General features: G+C 42.1%; 1 protein-coding gene across 1 annotated transcript in view; it reads right to left on the reverse strand.

Moving 5' to 3' along the window:
• Nucleotides 1–14,229, reverse strand: part of DNAH14 (dynein axonemal heavy chain 14) — a 319,741-nt gene that overhangs the window by 297,747 nt on the left and 7,765 nt on the right. The window contains 1 exon segment of the mRNA XM_053909500.1: nt 8,080–8,185. Coding sequence (XP_053765475.1) covers nt 8,080–8,185 — 106 coding nt within the window.

Genomic DNA, 14,229 nt, shown 5'->3' on the forward strand with positions numbered 1-14,229 from the left:
AAATCTGCCCTTACTCCAATCTTGACAAAATTCTTGTACTATTTCCTAACAGTTTTAAAGTTTTGCCTTTTACAAGTCTTATACATCATATGTTGGTTCTTAAATCCCTGAGCTTTGGGTATGATGTGTGGGGCAGGCCCTCCCCCCCACACTCCCATAAGGATCTGTGATGCCACAGCACCATTATCGAACACCCCCGTCCTTCCCTTCCCTGACCTGTAACAACAAGTCCGTGTTACTCAAAATGTATATACCATTATCCACCTGTTTCTTTATTTGTATTGGTTTCTCCTTGTTTCTGTATCCCAGTGCTTTAATTGCTAGAGTTGTGACAGCTGTAGGGTAAGACTCCCAACTTTCTTTTTCTTGAAGAGTGCTGACACACTCATGGCCCTTTGCTTTTCTATACAAATTGTGTTGCATTCTTAATTATATTTTGTAATTTTCTCCATTAAGGTCAAACATATAATTTCAAAAATGATTTTTTCCAGGTACTGGATTTTTCATTACAATTACAAATGGTAGTTATGATTTATTTACATTTTCAATCTATCGCTGGAATGAAATTCACTTACATAAATTGATTTTAATCTAGCAGTCTTGCTAATTTAAATTCACTTATTAATTATGAAACTTTGTAAATTCCTTTCTACTTTTTTCTAGACATCATTTATAAATGATTACGGTTTCTCCCTTTTTAAACCTTTCAGCTTTCATCTCCTTTTGTCCTCTTTTTTTTTTCTTGTCTTACTGCCCTAGGACCTTTTATAGGCTGTCACATAGAAGTGGCAATAGCAAATATCCTTGTCACTTTTCTCAACTTACAAGGAACACTTTTAGCTCTTGACCATTAAAAATATTTGCTTCAGATTTTTGGTAAATGCCCTTAATCATGTAGTTTGCTAACAGTTTTTATCATTAACAGACAATGCATGCATTTTATCAAATGCTTTTCTTCCTTTGATCTACTAATGGTAATTGGTATCGATGCATTTTCTAATGTTCAACTAACCTTGCACTTCTGAGATGAGATACTCAATTTGTATATGTGCTGCCGAAGCGAGCACTAGATGAGATACTCAATTTGATCTTGGTGTATCATCTACTTTTACAAGCTGCTATAACCTGTAGGTTACAGGTTAAGTAACCTGTAACCTATAACGCATCTAGGGTTTTTTACTTCTCAGGTTGTGAATGAAACTGACTAGGAAGATTATGTCCTAACTCAATTTAGGGACTATCTTCTCTTTTTCTGTTCTGTGGGAAGAAGTTGTGAAAGACTGGACTTATTTTTTCTTGAATTTATGTTAGAACCTGTAAACCTGTTAGAAACTCAGAAACTCTGGGAGTGTGCCTGAGCCTGGTATGTGTGGAGGGGGGGGGGAGTCAGTCATGATTCATAACTACCAATGCGACAATTTTAGTGGATAAAAAGTTCATCTTCCCTATTACCTATTGAGCCTATTTTGTTCATACCTTTCCTAAAAATTTGATATCGTGTTTCAGACTAACTGCCATTGAACAGTTAATTTACTCATCTTCTCTGCAGATCTTCCTGTACCCACCTAGGCCACCCCTCCACCCCCACCCCCAGATGTGCCTGTTGGCCATCTGGATGTCTTCTTTAGAGAAGTGTCTATTCATGTTTTCTGACCATTTCTTCACTGGGGTATTTGTTTTTCGGGTGTGGAGTTTGGTGAGCTCTTTATAGATTTTGGATACTAGCCCTTTGTCCCATAGGTCATTTGCAAATATCTTTTCCCATTCCGTTGGTTGCCTTTTAGTTTTGTTGATTGTGTCCTTTGCTGTGCAGAAGCTTTTTATCTTCATGAGGTCCCAACAGTTCATTTTTGCTTTTAATTCCCTTGCCTTTGGGAATGTGTCAAGTAAGAAATTGCTGCGGCTGAGGTCAGAGAGGTCTTTTCCTGCTTTCTCCTCTAGGGTTTTGATGGTTTCCTGTCTCACATTCAGGTCCTTTATCCATTTTGAGTTTATTTTTGTGAATGGTGTAAGAAAGTGGTCTAGTTTCATTCTCCTGCATGTTGCTGTCCAGTTCTCCCAGCACCATTTGTTAAAGAGACTGTCTTTTTTCCATTGGATGTTCTTTCCTGCTTTGTCAAAGATTAGTTGGCCATACATTTGTGGGTCTAGTTCTGGGGTTTCTATTCTATTCCATTGGTCTATGTGTCTGTTTTTGTGCCAATACCATGCTGTCTTGATGATGACAGCTTTGTAGTAGAGGCTAAAGTCTGGGATTGTGATGCCTCCTGCTTTGGTCTTCTTCAAAATTTCTTTGGCTATTCAGGGCCTTTTGTGGTTCCATATGAATTTTAGGATTGCTTGTTCTAGCTTCGAGAAGAATGCTGTGCAATTTTGACTGGGATTGCATTGAATGTCTAGATAGCTTCGGGTAGTATTGACATTTTAACAATATTTATTCTTCCAACCCATGAGCACGGAATGATTTTCCATTTCTTTGTATCTTCTTCAATTTCCTTCATCAGCTTTCTATAGTTTTCAGCATACAGATCTTTTACATCTTTGGTTAGATTTATCCCTAGGTATTTTATGTTTCTTGGTGCAATTGTGAATGGGATCAGTTTCTTTATTTGTCTTTCTGTTGCTTCATTATTAGTGTATAAGAATGCAACTGATTTCTGTACATTGATTTTGTATCCTGCAGCTTTGCTGAATTCATGTTATCAGTTCTAGCAGACTTTTGGTGGAGTCTATCGGATTTTCCATGTATAATATCATGTCATCTGCAAAAAGTGAAAGCTTGACTTCATCTTTGCCAATTTTGATGCCTTTAATGTCCTTTTGTTGTCTGATTGCTGATGCTAGCACTTCCAACACTATGTGAAACAACAGCGGTGAGAGTAGACATCCCTGTCGTGTTCCTGATCTCAGGGAAAAAGCTCTCAGTTTTTCCCCATTGAGGATGATGTTAGCTGTGGGCTTTTCATAAATGGCTTTTATGATGTTCCTTCTATCCCGACTTTCTCGAGGGTTTTTATTAAGAAAGGATGCTGAATTTTGTCAAATGCTTTTTCTGCTTCGATTGACAGGATCATACAGTTCTTATCTTTTCTTTTATTAATGTGATGTATCTTGATTGATTTGCAAATGTTGAACCAGCCCTGCATCCCAGGAATGAATCCCACTTGATTGAATTCATATAATTCTTTTTATATGCTGTTGAATTTGATTTGCTAGTATCTCATTGAGAATCTTTGCATCCATATTCATCAGGGATATTGGCCTGTAGTTCTCTTTTTTTACTGGGTCTCTGTCTGGTTTAGGAATCAAAGTAATACTGGCTTCATAGAATGGGTCTGGAAGTTTTCCTTCCCTTTCTATTTTTTGGAATAGCTTGAGAAGGATAGGTATTATCTCTGCTTTAAATGTCTGGTAGAATTCCCCAGGGAAGCCATCTGGTCCTGGACTCTTATTTATTGGGAGATTTTTGATAACTGATTCAATTTCTTCGCTGGTTATGGGTCTGTTCAAGCTTTCTATTTCCTCCTGTTTGAGTTTTGGAAGTGTGTGGGTGTTTAGGAATTTGTCCATTTCTTCCAGGTTGTCCAGTTTGTTGGCATATAGTTTTTCATAGTATTCCCTGATAATTGCTTGTATTTCTGAGAGATTGGTTGTAATAATTCCATTTTCATTCATGATTTTATCTATTTGGGTCATCTCCCTTTTCTTTTTGAGAAGCCTGGCTAGAGGTTTATCAATTTTGTTTATTTTTTCAAAAAACGAACTCTTGGTTTCATTGATTTGCTCTACAGTTTTTTTAGATTCTATATTGTTTATTTCTGCTCTGATCTTTATTATTTCTCTTCTTCTGCTGGGTTTGGGGTGTCTTTGCTGCTCTGCTTCTATTTCCTTTAGGTGTGCTGTTAGATTTTGTATTGGGGATTTTTCTTGTTTCTTGAGATAGGCCTGGATTGCAATGTATTTTCCTCCCAGGACTGCCTTCACTGCATCCCAAAGCGTTTGGATTGTTGTATTTTCATTTTTGTTTGTTTCCATATATTTTTAAATTTCTTCTCTAATTGCCTGGTTGACCCATTCATTCTTTAGTAGTGTGTTCTTTAACCTCCATGCTTTTGGAGGTTTTCCAGACTTTTTCCTGTGGTTGATTTCAAGCTTCATAGCATTGTGGTCTGAAAGTATGCATGGTATGATCTCAACTCTTGTATACTTATGAAGGGCTGTTTTGTGACCCAGTATGTGATCTATCTTGGAGAATGTTCCATGTGCACTCAAGAAGAAAGTATATTCTGTTGCTTTGGGATGCAGAGTTCTAAATATATCTGTCAAGTCCATCGGATCCAATGTATCATTCAGGGCCCTTGTTTCTTTATTGACCGTGTGTCTAAATGATCTATCCATTGTTGTAAGTGGAGTATTAAAGTCCCCTGCAATTACCACATTCTTGTCAATAAGGTTGCTTATGTTTGTGAGTAATCGTTTATATATTTGGGGCTCCCGTATTCGGCGCATAGACATTTATAATTGTTAGTTCTTCCTGATGGATAGACCCTGTAATTATTATATAATGCCCTTCTTCATCTCTTGTTACAGCCTTTAATTTAAAGTCTAGTTTGTCTGGTATAAGTATGGCTACTCCAGCTTTCTTTTGACTTCCAGTAGCATGATAAATAGTTCTCCATCCCCTCACTTTCAATCTGAAGGTATCCTCATGTCTAAAATGAGTCTCTTGTAGACAGCAAATAGATGGGTCTTGTTTTTTTTTCGCCATGCTGATACCCTATGTCTTTTGGTTGGCGCATTTAGTCCATTTACATTCAGTGTTATTATAGAAAGATATGGGTTTAGAGTCATTGTGATGTTTGTAGGTGTCATGTTTGTAGCGATGTCTCTGGTCTCACAGGATCCCCCTTAGGATCTCTTGTAGGGCTGGTTTAGTGGTGATGAATTCCTTCAGTTTTTGTTTGGGAAGACCTTTATCTCTCCTTCTATTCTAAATGACAGATTTGCTGGATAAAGGATTCTTGGCTGCATATTTTTTTTTTTTTTTTTTGTTCATCACATTGAAGATTTCCTGCCATTCCTTTCTGGCCTGCCAAGTTTCAGTAGAGAGATCTGTCATGAGTCTTATCAGTCTCCCTTTATATGTTAGAGCACGTTTATCCCTAGCTGCTTTCATTTTCTCTTCATCCTTGTATTTTGCCAGTTTCACTACATGTCATGCAGAAGATCGATTCAAGTTACATCTGAAGGGAGTTCTCTGTGCCTCTTGGATTTCAATGCCTTTTTCCTTCCCCAGATCAGGGAAGTTCTCAGCTATGATTTCTTCAAGTACACCTTCAGCACCTTTCCCTCTCTCTTCCTCCTCTGGAATACCAATTATGTGTAGATTATTTCTCTTTAGTGCATCACTTAGTTCTCTAATTTTCCCCACATACTCCTGGATTTTTTTATCTTTTTCTCAGCTTCCTCTTTTTCCATAATTTTATCTTCTAGTTCACCTATTCTCTCCTCTGCCTCTTCAATCCAAGCTGTGGTCACCTCCATTTTATTTTGCAGCTCATTTACAGCATTTTTAGCTCCTCCTGGCTGTTCCTTAGTCCCTTGATCTCTGTAGTAATAGAGTTTCTGCTGTCCTCTATACTGTTTTCAAGCCCAGCGATTAATTTTATGACTATTATTTTAAATTCACTTTCTGTTATATTGTTTAAATCGTATTTGATCAGTTCGTTAGCTGTCGCTACTTCCTGGAGTTTCTTTTGAGGGGAATTCTTCCGTTTTGTCATTTTGGATAGTCCCTGGAGTGGTGTGGGACTGCAGGGCACTTCCCCTGTGCTGTCTTGAATAACTTGCGTTGGTGGGCGGGGCTTCAGTCAGACCCGATGTCTGCCCCCAGCCCACTGCTGGGGCCACAGTCAGACTGGTGTGTGCCTTCTCTTCCCCTCTCCTAGGGGCGGGATTCACTGTGGGGTGGCGTGGCCCGTCTGTGCTACTTGCACACTGCCAGGCTTGTGGTGCTGGGGATCTGGCGTATTAGCTGGGGTGGATCGGCAAGGTGCATGAGGGTGGGAGGGCAGGCTCAGCTCGCTTTTCCTTCCGTGATCTGCTTCGGGAGGGGCCCTGCGGCACCGGGAGGGAGTCAGACCCGCCGCCGGAGGGATGGATCTGCAGAAGCACAGCGTTGTGTGTTTGCGCAGTGCAAGCAAGTTCCCTGATGGGAACTGGTTCCCTTTGGGATTCTGGCTGGGGGATGGGCGAGGGAGATGGCGCTGGTGAGCGCCTTTGTTCTTCACCAAGCTGAGGTCTGTCATCCGGGGCTCAACAACTCTCCCTCCCGTTGTCCTCCAGCCCTCCCGCTCTCTGAGCAGAGCTGTTAACTTATAACCTTCCAGATGTTAAGTCCCGCTTGCTGTCAGAACACACTCTGTCTGGGCCCTCTGCTTTTGCAAGCCAGACTCGGGGCCTCTGCTTTGCTTTGCCAGCGGGCTGCCCCTCCGCCCCGGCTCCCTCCCACCAGTCCATGTAGCGTGCACCGCCTCTCCGCCCTTCCTACCCTCTTCTGTGGGCCTCTCGTCTATGCTTGGCTCCGGAGAATCTGTTCTGATAGTCTTCTGGTGGTTTTCTGGGTTATTTAGGCAGGTGTGGGTGGAATCTAAGTGATCTGCAGGACGTGGTGAGCTCAGCGTCCTCCTACACCGCCATCTTCCTCCCCCTCCTACTCCCCAATTTTCTATCTCTACCTTTTCATTCTTCTTTCTGGAGAATTTCCTCAGCTTTACTTCTGCTATTATATATTTAATTTCCAAAATATATTTTGCCTCCAAACGCTCCTCATTTTTAATTCTCCCCTTGCTGTTTCCTCGGTCACCTGACGATCCACGATAGGCTTCTGTGATTTGAGTTTCTATCAAGCTATAAACTTCCCTCCCATGGTCACGGGTCACCCATTCGTGTTTAAGAATCCTCACCGAGATCAAGCTGTGGGGCCACTCTTCATGCTCTGGTGGATGCTGTCAAATGACAGATTTCACTGTGGGATAATCGGAGGTTTTCCCCGCTGGCATTAGGTGTCGATCTTTCCTGTTGGCTGGTCACTTTCCCAGAGGACGCTTTTCTTACCTTTGGCTGTGAGTGTTCTCAGAGGCAAGCGGAGGAAGAATACCAAAGTCGCCTCTGACCCGGGGACAGTAATCTACCCTCAGCTGGGTCTGCTGTCCCCACATCCCGAAACTCTCCTATCGGAATGAAGGAAGAAACACTCTCCTGGCTGAGTGGGGTGAACGAAGGGCACCTGCCTTCTACCTGCTGCTTCTACAAACTCCCAAGCTCCTGCTCTCACTGCCACTGCCCCCTCAGCCCCAGCATGCTCACCGAGGGGAGGGGAGGGGAGAGAAGAGGAGGGGCGGGGAGAGACGCAGGGGTGAAGCAGCTGCTTCCGGGCTTCGCCTGCCGCCGCCTGGGGTGTGCTGTGTCCTCTCTGCGGAGTCCGTAGTCACTTAACCGTGTCTCTGGTCTCCCAGAACTCCTCCGGTGTCTCCCACATGCTCTTGTCTCCCCCCTCCGTCCTTTGTGGGTTCGTTCCTTTGTAGTCTCCTCCTACCAGCTCAGTGGGATTTCAGGAAGGAGACCCTGAGCCCATCAGCGTTTCCTTATTTTCTTCCCGAGTGGATGCTGATCCGAGAGGAACGTGAAAAAGGAAAACACAGGGTCCCTCCAACCTCCTCTCCACTCTGCGCTGCCTCTTCCACTCTGAGCTGTCGTTTTCCATCCACCATCGACACCAACGACTAACCACCTGTTGCCTTCCCAGGGCTTTTCAGTTTTTGGTCACTTTCTCATTTCCATCAACTCCTCTCTCACTTTTTGGCACATCCAGGATTGGGCTGGGGAAGGAGCGAGGAGCCGGCGTGAACCCGCCCGTCCTGCCGGCACCACGCCTAAGGACCACTCCGTCATAAAGGCCGGCACCATCATCCGATCCTCCCAGGACTCCTCCCAGGACACTTGGCATTTTTCACCGTCAGAAGGGCTTACCGCTAGCATACAGTATTGAAATGTTAACTTGGTTATATCTTCTTTTACCTTGCTTTTGTGTTGCTTTTCTCCTGGTTCATGTCTTCATCTGTCATCATGTCAATGGGTATATTTTCGATATTTTTTTTTCTAAACAGGACTCTGAAATAACAGGCTGCAAAATATACATTCATGTTATCTTTTAAACATAAAGGATGCTTTCACAGCTATGACTAGCACTTTCAAACCTGCATATGTGGTTCCCATCCTCCCACTAGGCTTAATTTAGCATCTCCATGACCTTCAAGTATTTTCTCCGAATCGCAGAATTTCCTGACCCTTCACGAGGCTAGCTATTCCTCTCAGGGCAGTCTCTGTATTCTCTAACATCCTCTAAGGCAGCTTTTTCCTCCTTACAAAGACGGGTTTGTGTGCATATAATTCCAATTTCCCTTCAACTCCATACTAAAGGTAATTATAAGGTTTAAGAGCCTCCCTCAGGAAGAATCATCAGAAAGAACGTAGGGTAGTCAACATAACCAGTGGCGAAGCTATTAAACTCGCTCACCATTCACTAAGTGCGAAAAGGCCATATCCATACTCCACCAGCATTCTTCAGACAGAACAAAAGGGAGCGGGTTTTGAAATAAGAAAAAGAAAGGCTTGTTTTCTGATTCCTGAGGGAAATCTAACAAGATCCAGAAATCTTCCAAAAAAGGATGATGTTCTGCCCAGGCGTGGAAGTATACTGTAACTAAAGTTAAGGCAAGATGTTAGCCTAGAATCCATGTAGGGTGGAAAAAGCTTTAATTGTCATGTGACTCAGCATCAGACAAATCAACTATGACTGCAATAGGCCAGAGGCAAGAGTAGTTCTTACTGGAATAGAAAGGACAGAGAGTTCTACACTAGCTATGAAGCCAACAACAGCAGTATCAACACGGGACAGGTCTATCTGGTGATGAGACTCAGAGTGTAGAAATCAGACCCAAAGAGTACCAGGAACGGCCACAGAAAGATCATTTACTGCAACCAAGAACTGAAGGCTACAAATTTGGGGCCCACACTTGAGACAAGGAGACGAATCCAAGGGAGACTCCCACTAGATTCAAAAGCATCCCTGAATCAAACCCATTCTGGATTTGCAACAGAATAGAGGTCGGCAAAATTTTTCTAAAAGGCCAAAGGGCATTTTAGGCTTGTGGACCAGAAGGCAAAAATCAAATATGTTACTTACGTATTAGTCATACAACAAAAGATAAAACAAATTTCCACAAATGTTTTATTGATGAAATTCAATGTACAAAAATAGTTGAGTATAAGTGTTTTTAATACAAGCCTTTTTTTTTTTTTTTTTGAGAGAGAGCAAGTGAGCACGAGCGGAGGAGAGGGGCAGAGGGAGAGAGAGAGAATCCCAAGCAGACTCCTTGCTCAGCGCTGAGCCCAATGCAGGACTCGAAGGGAGGGGATATTGCCGTACAAAATATGGCAATAAAGAAAACAAAGGTAAGAGCGTTAAACTCATTCCACGACCCTGGAACCGTGACCCAAGCCAAAATCACAAGTCAGATGCTCAACCAACTGAGCCACCCAGGCACCCCAATACAAACCTTTTAGTGAAGAAAATAGAATTCTTTTGAGAAGGACAACATTTTATGTGATTGGGATTCAAAGTCAGTGTTACCTATCATCAGACTGTTTGTCATTATTCCTTCATAAAAACCATTCTCAGCTTGTAGACACAGAAAAACAGGTGGCAGGCCAGATTCAACCAATAGGCCATCGTTTGCCAGCCACCACTAGAGAGGAGACATCAGTCCCAGCAGCTACTTTAACTGTGGAGTGGCTTATACTTTCATGCCATCACCATCACCACCAGACATTAAAAAAAAAAGAGGAAAGTTGTTCAATCTCACTCTTAAACAAAATCAAAATGAGTTGGTAAAAAAAATCAAATGAGTTATTCTTTTTTCCTAGAAGACAAGTGAAAAAATCAAGTCAACCTCACACTTCTCCACAGCAACATTCAAATGCCAGAACATTTCCTCAGGAGAAAAGAGTGGCTTAAGAATTTTATCAGAGCCAAGTTTTCGTGTAAGTATGAAGCTAACATTTTCACACGTGCAGAATTCAGTGAAGATATCGTCCACGGACCTTTCTTGTAAAAGGTATGCAATAATTTCTGCATAGAGATGAAGGCAAAAATATGGCAATAAAGAAAACAAAGGTAAGAGCATTAAACTCATTCAAGTATAGAATTAGGTCAAAACAACTATTGGACGTATGATTACAGAACCGAACACTTTTGTACAGGAAAAATAGTATAAGTACTGAAAAAAATCAAGAGGGGGAGAAGAGAAAGTAAATGGAATATTAGAAGCATGAGTGTTCTTCATCTTTCAAATACACAGGTCAACAGCCACTACTTAAACCTGATAAATAAGAGAAGTCTAACTATATTACTTAAAAGTATAAAGATACCCACAAGAAGAGCTAAAATTATAATACATGCAATAAAAATCTGGGAGTATGAGGTGCCAGTTAAGAATGTAAATGCATGAATTATGTTCTAATTTCTTCATTTCACAACATGGAGTCAACGGATGATACCTAAAGTGCATAGATAACAAAATAAAGGTTAAAATATATTCTATGTCATAAGTCTAGAAGAACTGGAATAATGCATGAACCTTTCAAAATATCAGAAGCAAAACACAACTCTGTGTTTACACAAAACAGGGATTTAAAACACCAAAAAAATAAACAAAGGATAACTGTGGTTGACTTTAGTAGGCTGCCCATATAATATTCAATCCCTCCTTCCCTTTCCCAAATAGTACCCACCTTTTATTTAGGTAGATCTGAACAAATTATCAAGGGATAGAGATGGAAAAAATGAGGACAGGTTAAACAGTAGAGACGGCAGAATGGTAAATCTGACATAACACTCATCAGGAGTCTGGAAGAAGAGAGATACTGGGGAATATAATGACCGAGAGTTTTGCAGACACTGATCCTCAGTTTCACAGAGTTCCACAAATCCTAACGCATATGTTCATATATATGAACATATACATATATAAGTGTACACACGCACGTGTACACACACCCCTTCAACACAGTGAAACTGTAGAACACCAAAGACAAAAAGGAGATCCTAACAGTAGCCAGAGACAGATTACTTAAAATGAGACTAAGTATGAACTTCTTTATAGCACACATGCGTGTGCACACACGCGCACACACACCCCTAAAACAACAGTATAACATCTCCAATGTTCTATGTGCTGTCAACTTAGAATTCTATACCTAGCGAAAATGTGTTTCAAAAAATGAAGGCAAGATAAAGACATTTCAGGCAAATAAAATCAATAGACAAATAAAATGTACTCCACAAGGACTTAAAAAAGAAGGAATACTATCCCAAGATGACAGGTCTAAGATACAAGAAATAATTACTAGCAGAAGTAATGAATATGTGTAAATCTAAATGAACACTAACCACATAAAGCAGTAATCATTTCTTGGGGGATTAAAAGTGAGGTGGAACCAGACTCTATAACAACAGCGCACAGGTCAGGAGGGGGATGATCAAAATTAAATTAAGATCCTTGTATTTTCTGCAGGAAGATTAAAATTAGTTAAATTGACATTTTGGTAAGTTAAGCATACGTCTTAAAATTTCTATGGTAACCACAACATAAGGTGGCAGAAATAAGCCAAAACATATGAATAATTATAGTCACTACAAGTAGACTAAATTCTCTACAAAGACAAAGATAGAAAAACCGGGGGGTGGAGAGAAATCCAGGTAGATCTTAAAAGACAAGTATCTAAAACAAAAGGATACCAAAAGGATGCAGTAAAAGCTAGGAAAAAGATATACCAGGCAACTATTAAGCAAAATGAAGATATTATAGCTATATTTATATCAGAAACATAGGCAGTAAGGCAGAAAGAGTCACTAGATCTAGAGAAGTTCACTATATAATGATTAAGGTTCATTTCACCAGAAAAATGAAACAGTTCTGAACTTCCACCTACAACATGACTTCAAAATATGTAATACAAAATACACAATTCAAAACTGACAGAATCATAGGGAGAAACAAATGAACATAGCATGATAATGAAACATTGTGACAAATTCAGTTACTCAGGCCAACCCCCTCTGGCACCAAACAAAACAAAAACAAAACTAGTAAGGATACAGATTTTACTAATCTAATTCAAAACTATGACCTAACAAATACACTGTGTACAACTCAAGAAATGGAGAATGCATGTATTTTTTTAGTAAAATTTTTAATGTTTACTTTTGAGAGAGAGAGAGACAGAGCATGAGCAGGGGAGGGGCAGACAGAGAGGGAGACAGGCTCCGAAGCAGGCTCCAGGGTCCTGAGCTGCCAGCACAGACCACGAACCGTGAGATCATGACCTGAGCCGAAGTCAGACGCTTAACCGACTGAGCTACCCAGGCGCCCCGAGAATGCATGTATTTTAAAGTGCACAGGGCACAGTTTCAAAATTAACCACTACTTGGTCGTAATGCAGTTCTCAACAGATTTCAAATAATTTATCTTCATACAATCCAAATTCCACACACACAATTCAACCAGATTAGAAATAAAGGAATAAAAAATGAAATCTCATAAATCCAGAAATTAAGAAAAATCTACGTAACTCAGGGATCACGATGAAAATCCAAAACATTAACAATTAGATGCTAAGATATTAAATATTAAAACTTGTGAGATACATCTAAAGAAGTACTTATAGGTAAATAAAAGCTTTAAGATCTCATATAAAAAAAAGACTATCTAAATTAAGAAGTTAGAAAAAGCAAAACTTTATAAATGCAAAGAAAATAGAAAAAAACAGAGAAGAGATCAGGCCTCTGGACATCAGCAAGATATGGAGGAGGAGAACCCACTCTTTGTCCCCCCACAAAAAGAACAGACAGCTAGCTATGTGCAAAAAAGGCCCGGGGGGCTCGAGAGTCCAATTAAGAACCGGCAGCCACACAGGGAGGAGAGAAGAGAGTAACTGCACAGAAGGACCCCTGCGGAGACTGGCTGCGCTGAGACGCCTGCTGAGGACAAAGGAGCCGGGCTGTCAGCATCAGCCACACGGGGGCTGCCATCACAGTCCCCAGTAGCACATTCTGCAGAGAGGACCCTGGGAGCCTTCGTCACCGAGGATCTCAGCGGCCCCCACAACAGCCGCAGACCCCCCACGGCGCTCATAGGGAGGATCCCACAGTGTGAGTCGCGCGGACCCCAGCGTGCTGCTCCACAGAGGACAGCAGCGGCCTTAGCCACCGAGGGAACCAACAGCCCCCACTACCACGGACCGTTCCGCGTGGAGACACTGCTGCAGCCCTCCCCCCAGAAGGGGCTGCCACCCCACACGTACCGTGGGTCCCGGCGCCCCGAGTGCTCCAGCTGTGTGCACGACGCAGAGGCAGAGGCCGACTCGTGGCCACTGTGCAGGCATCCACGTCGCAGGCCCGGCAGCCACTGTGGGGTAACCAGCTACTCAGACCCCAAAGCTCCTGTCACTCCCAAAGCGCCCACACGTCAGACACCAGTGCTGCCACCACTACCAGGGCAGTCGGGAGCCCGACCCCGAGTTGAGAGGGATCCCCTCAACCGTAACAGCCCTCACAGGGGGACAAATCGATGCCCGCACCGACTTCTCTGAACACGCTATGCGGACATTATGCTGCAGGGTCGTTCCCAGAGCCAGAAGTGCCCCCTGCCCCCAGCCAGTGCCCTTGCACCCACCTGCACGTGGTCTTTAACCATCAAAGCCGGTCCCTAAAGCTGGGAGAGAGACCGCCCCACCAAAAGCAGACATCAACACGGGGCTTCCACAAAATTAGGAAACGTGACACCACCCAAGGAACACAGTAATTTTCCCCTAACAGATCTCAAAGAAACGTAGACGTATGAATTTCTGGACAGAGAATTCAAAACGACTGTTTTCAGGAAGCTCAGTGAGCTACGAGAGAACACAGACAACTAAACAGAATCAGGGAAACACAATGTGAACACACTGACAAGGCCAACAGAGAGAGAGAAACCATAAAAAGGAACCAAACAAATTCTGGAGCTGAAGAAAACAATTAATGAAAAAAACATGCAGCAGCATCAACAGCAGACTTGATCATTTGAAATCATGCGATCAGAGAAAAAGGACGAGGAATGAAAAAGACTA

This window comes from Panthera pardus, unplaced genomic scaffold (assembly GCF_024362965.1).
Source record: "Panthera pardus isolate Hobbes unplaced genomic scaffold, ASM2436296v1 HiC_scaffold_21, whole genome shotgun sequence".
In the NCBI taxonomy this organism is placed as follows: domain Eukaryota; kingdom Metazoa; phylum Chordata; class Mammalia; order Carnivora; family Felidae; genus Panthera; species Panthera pardus.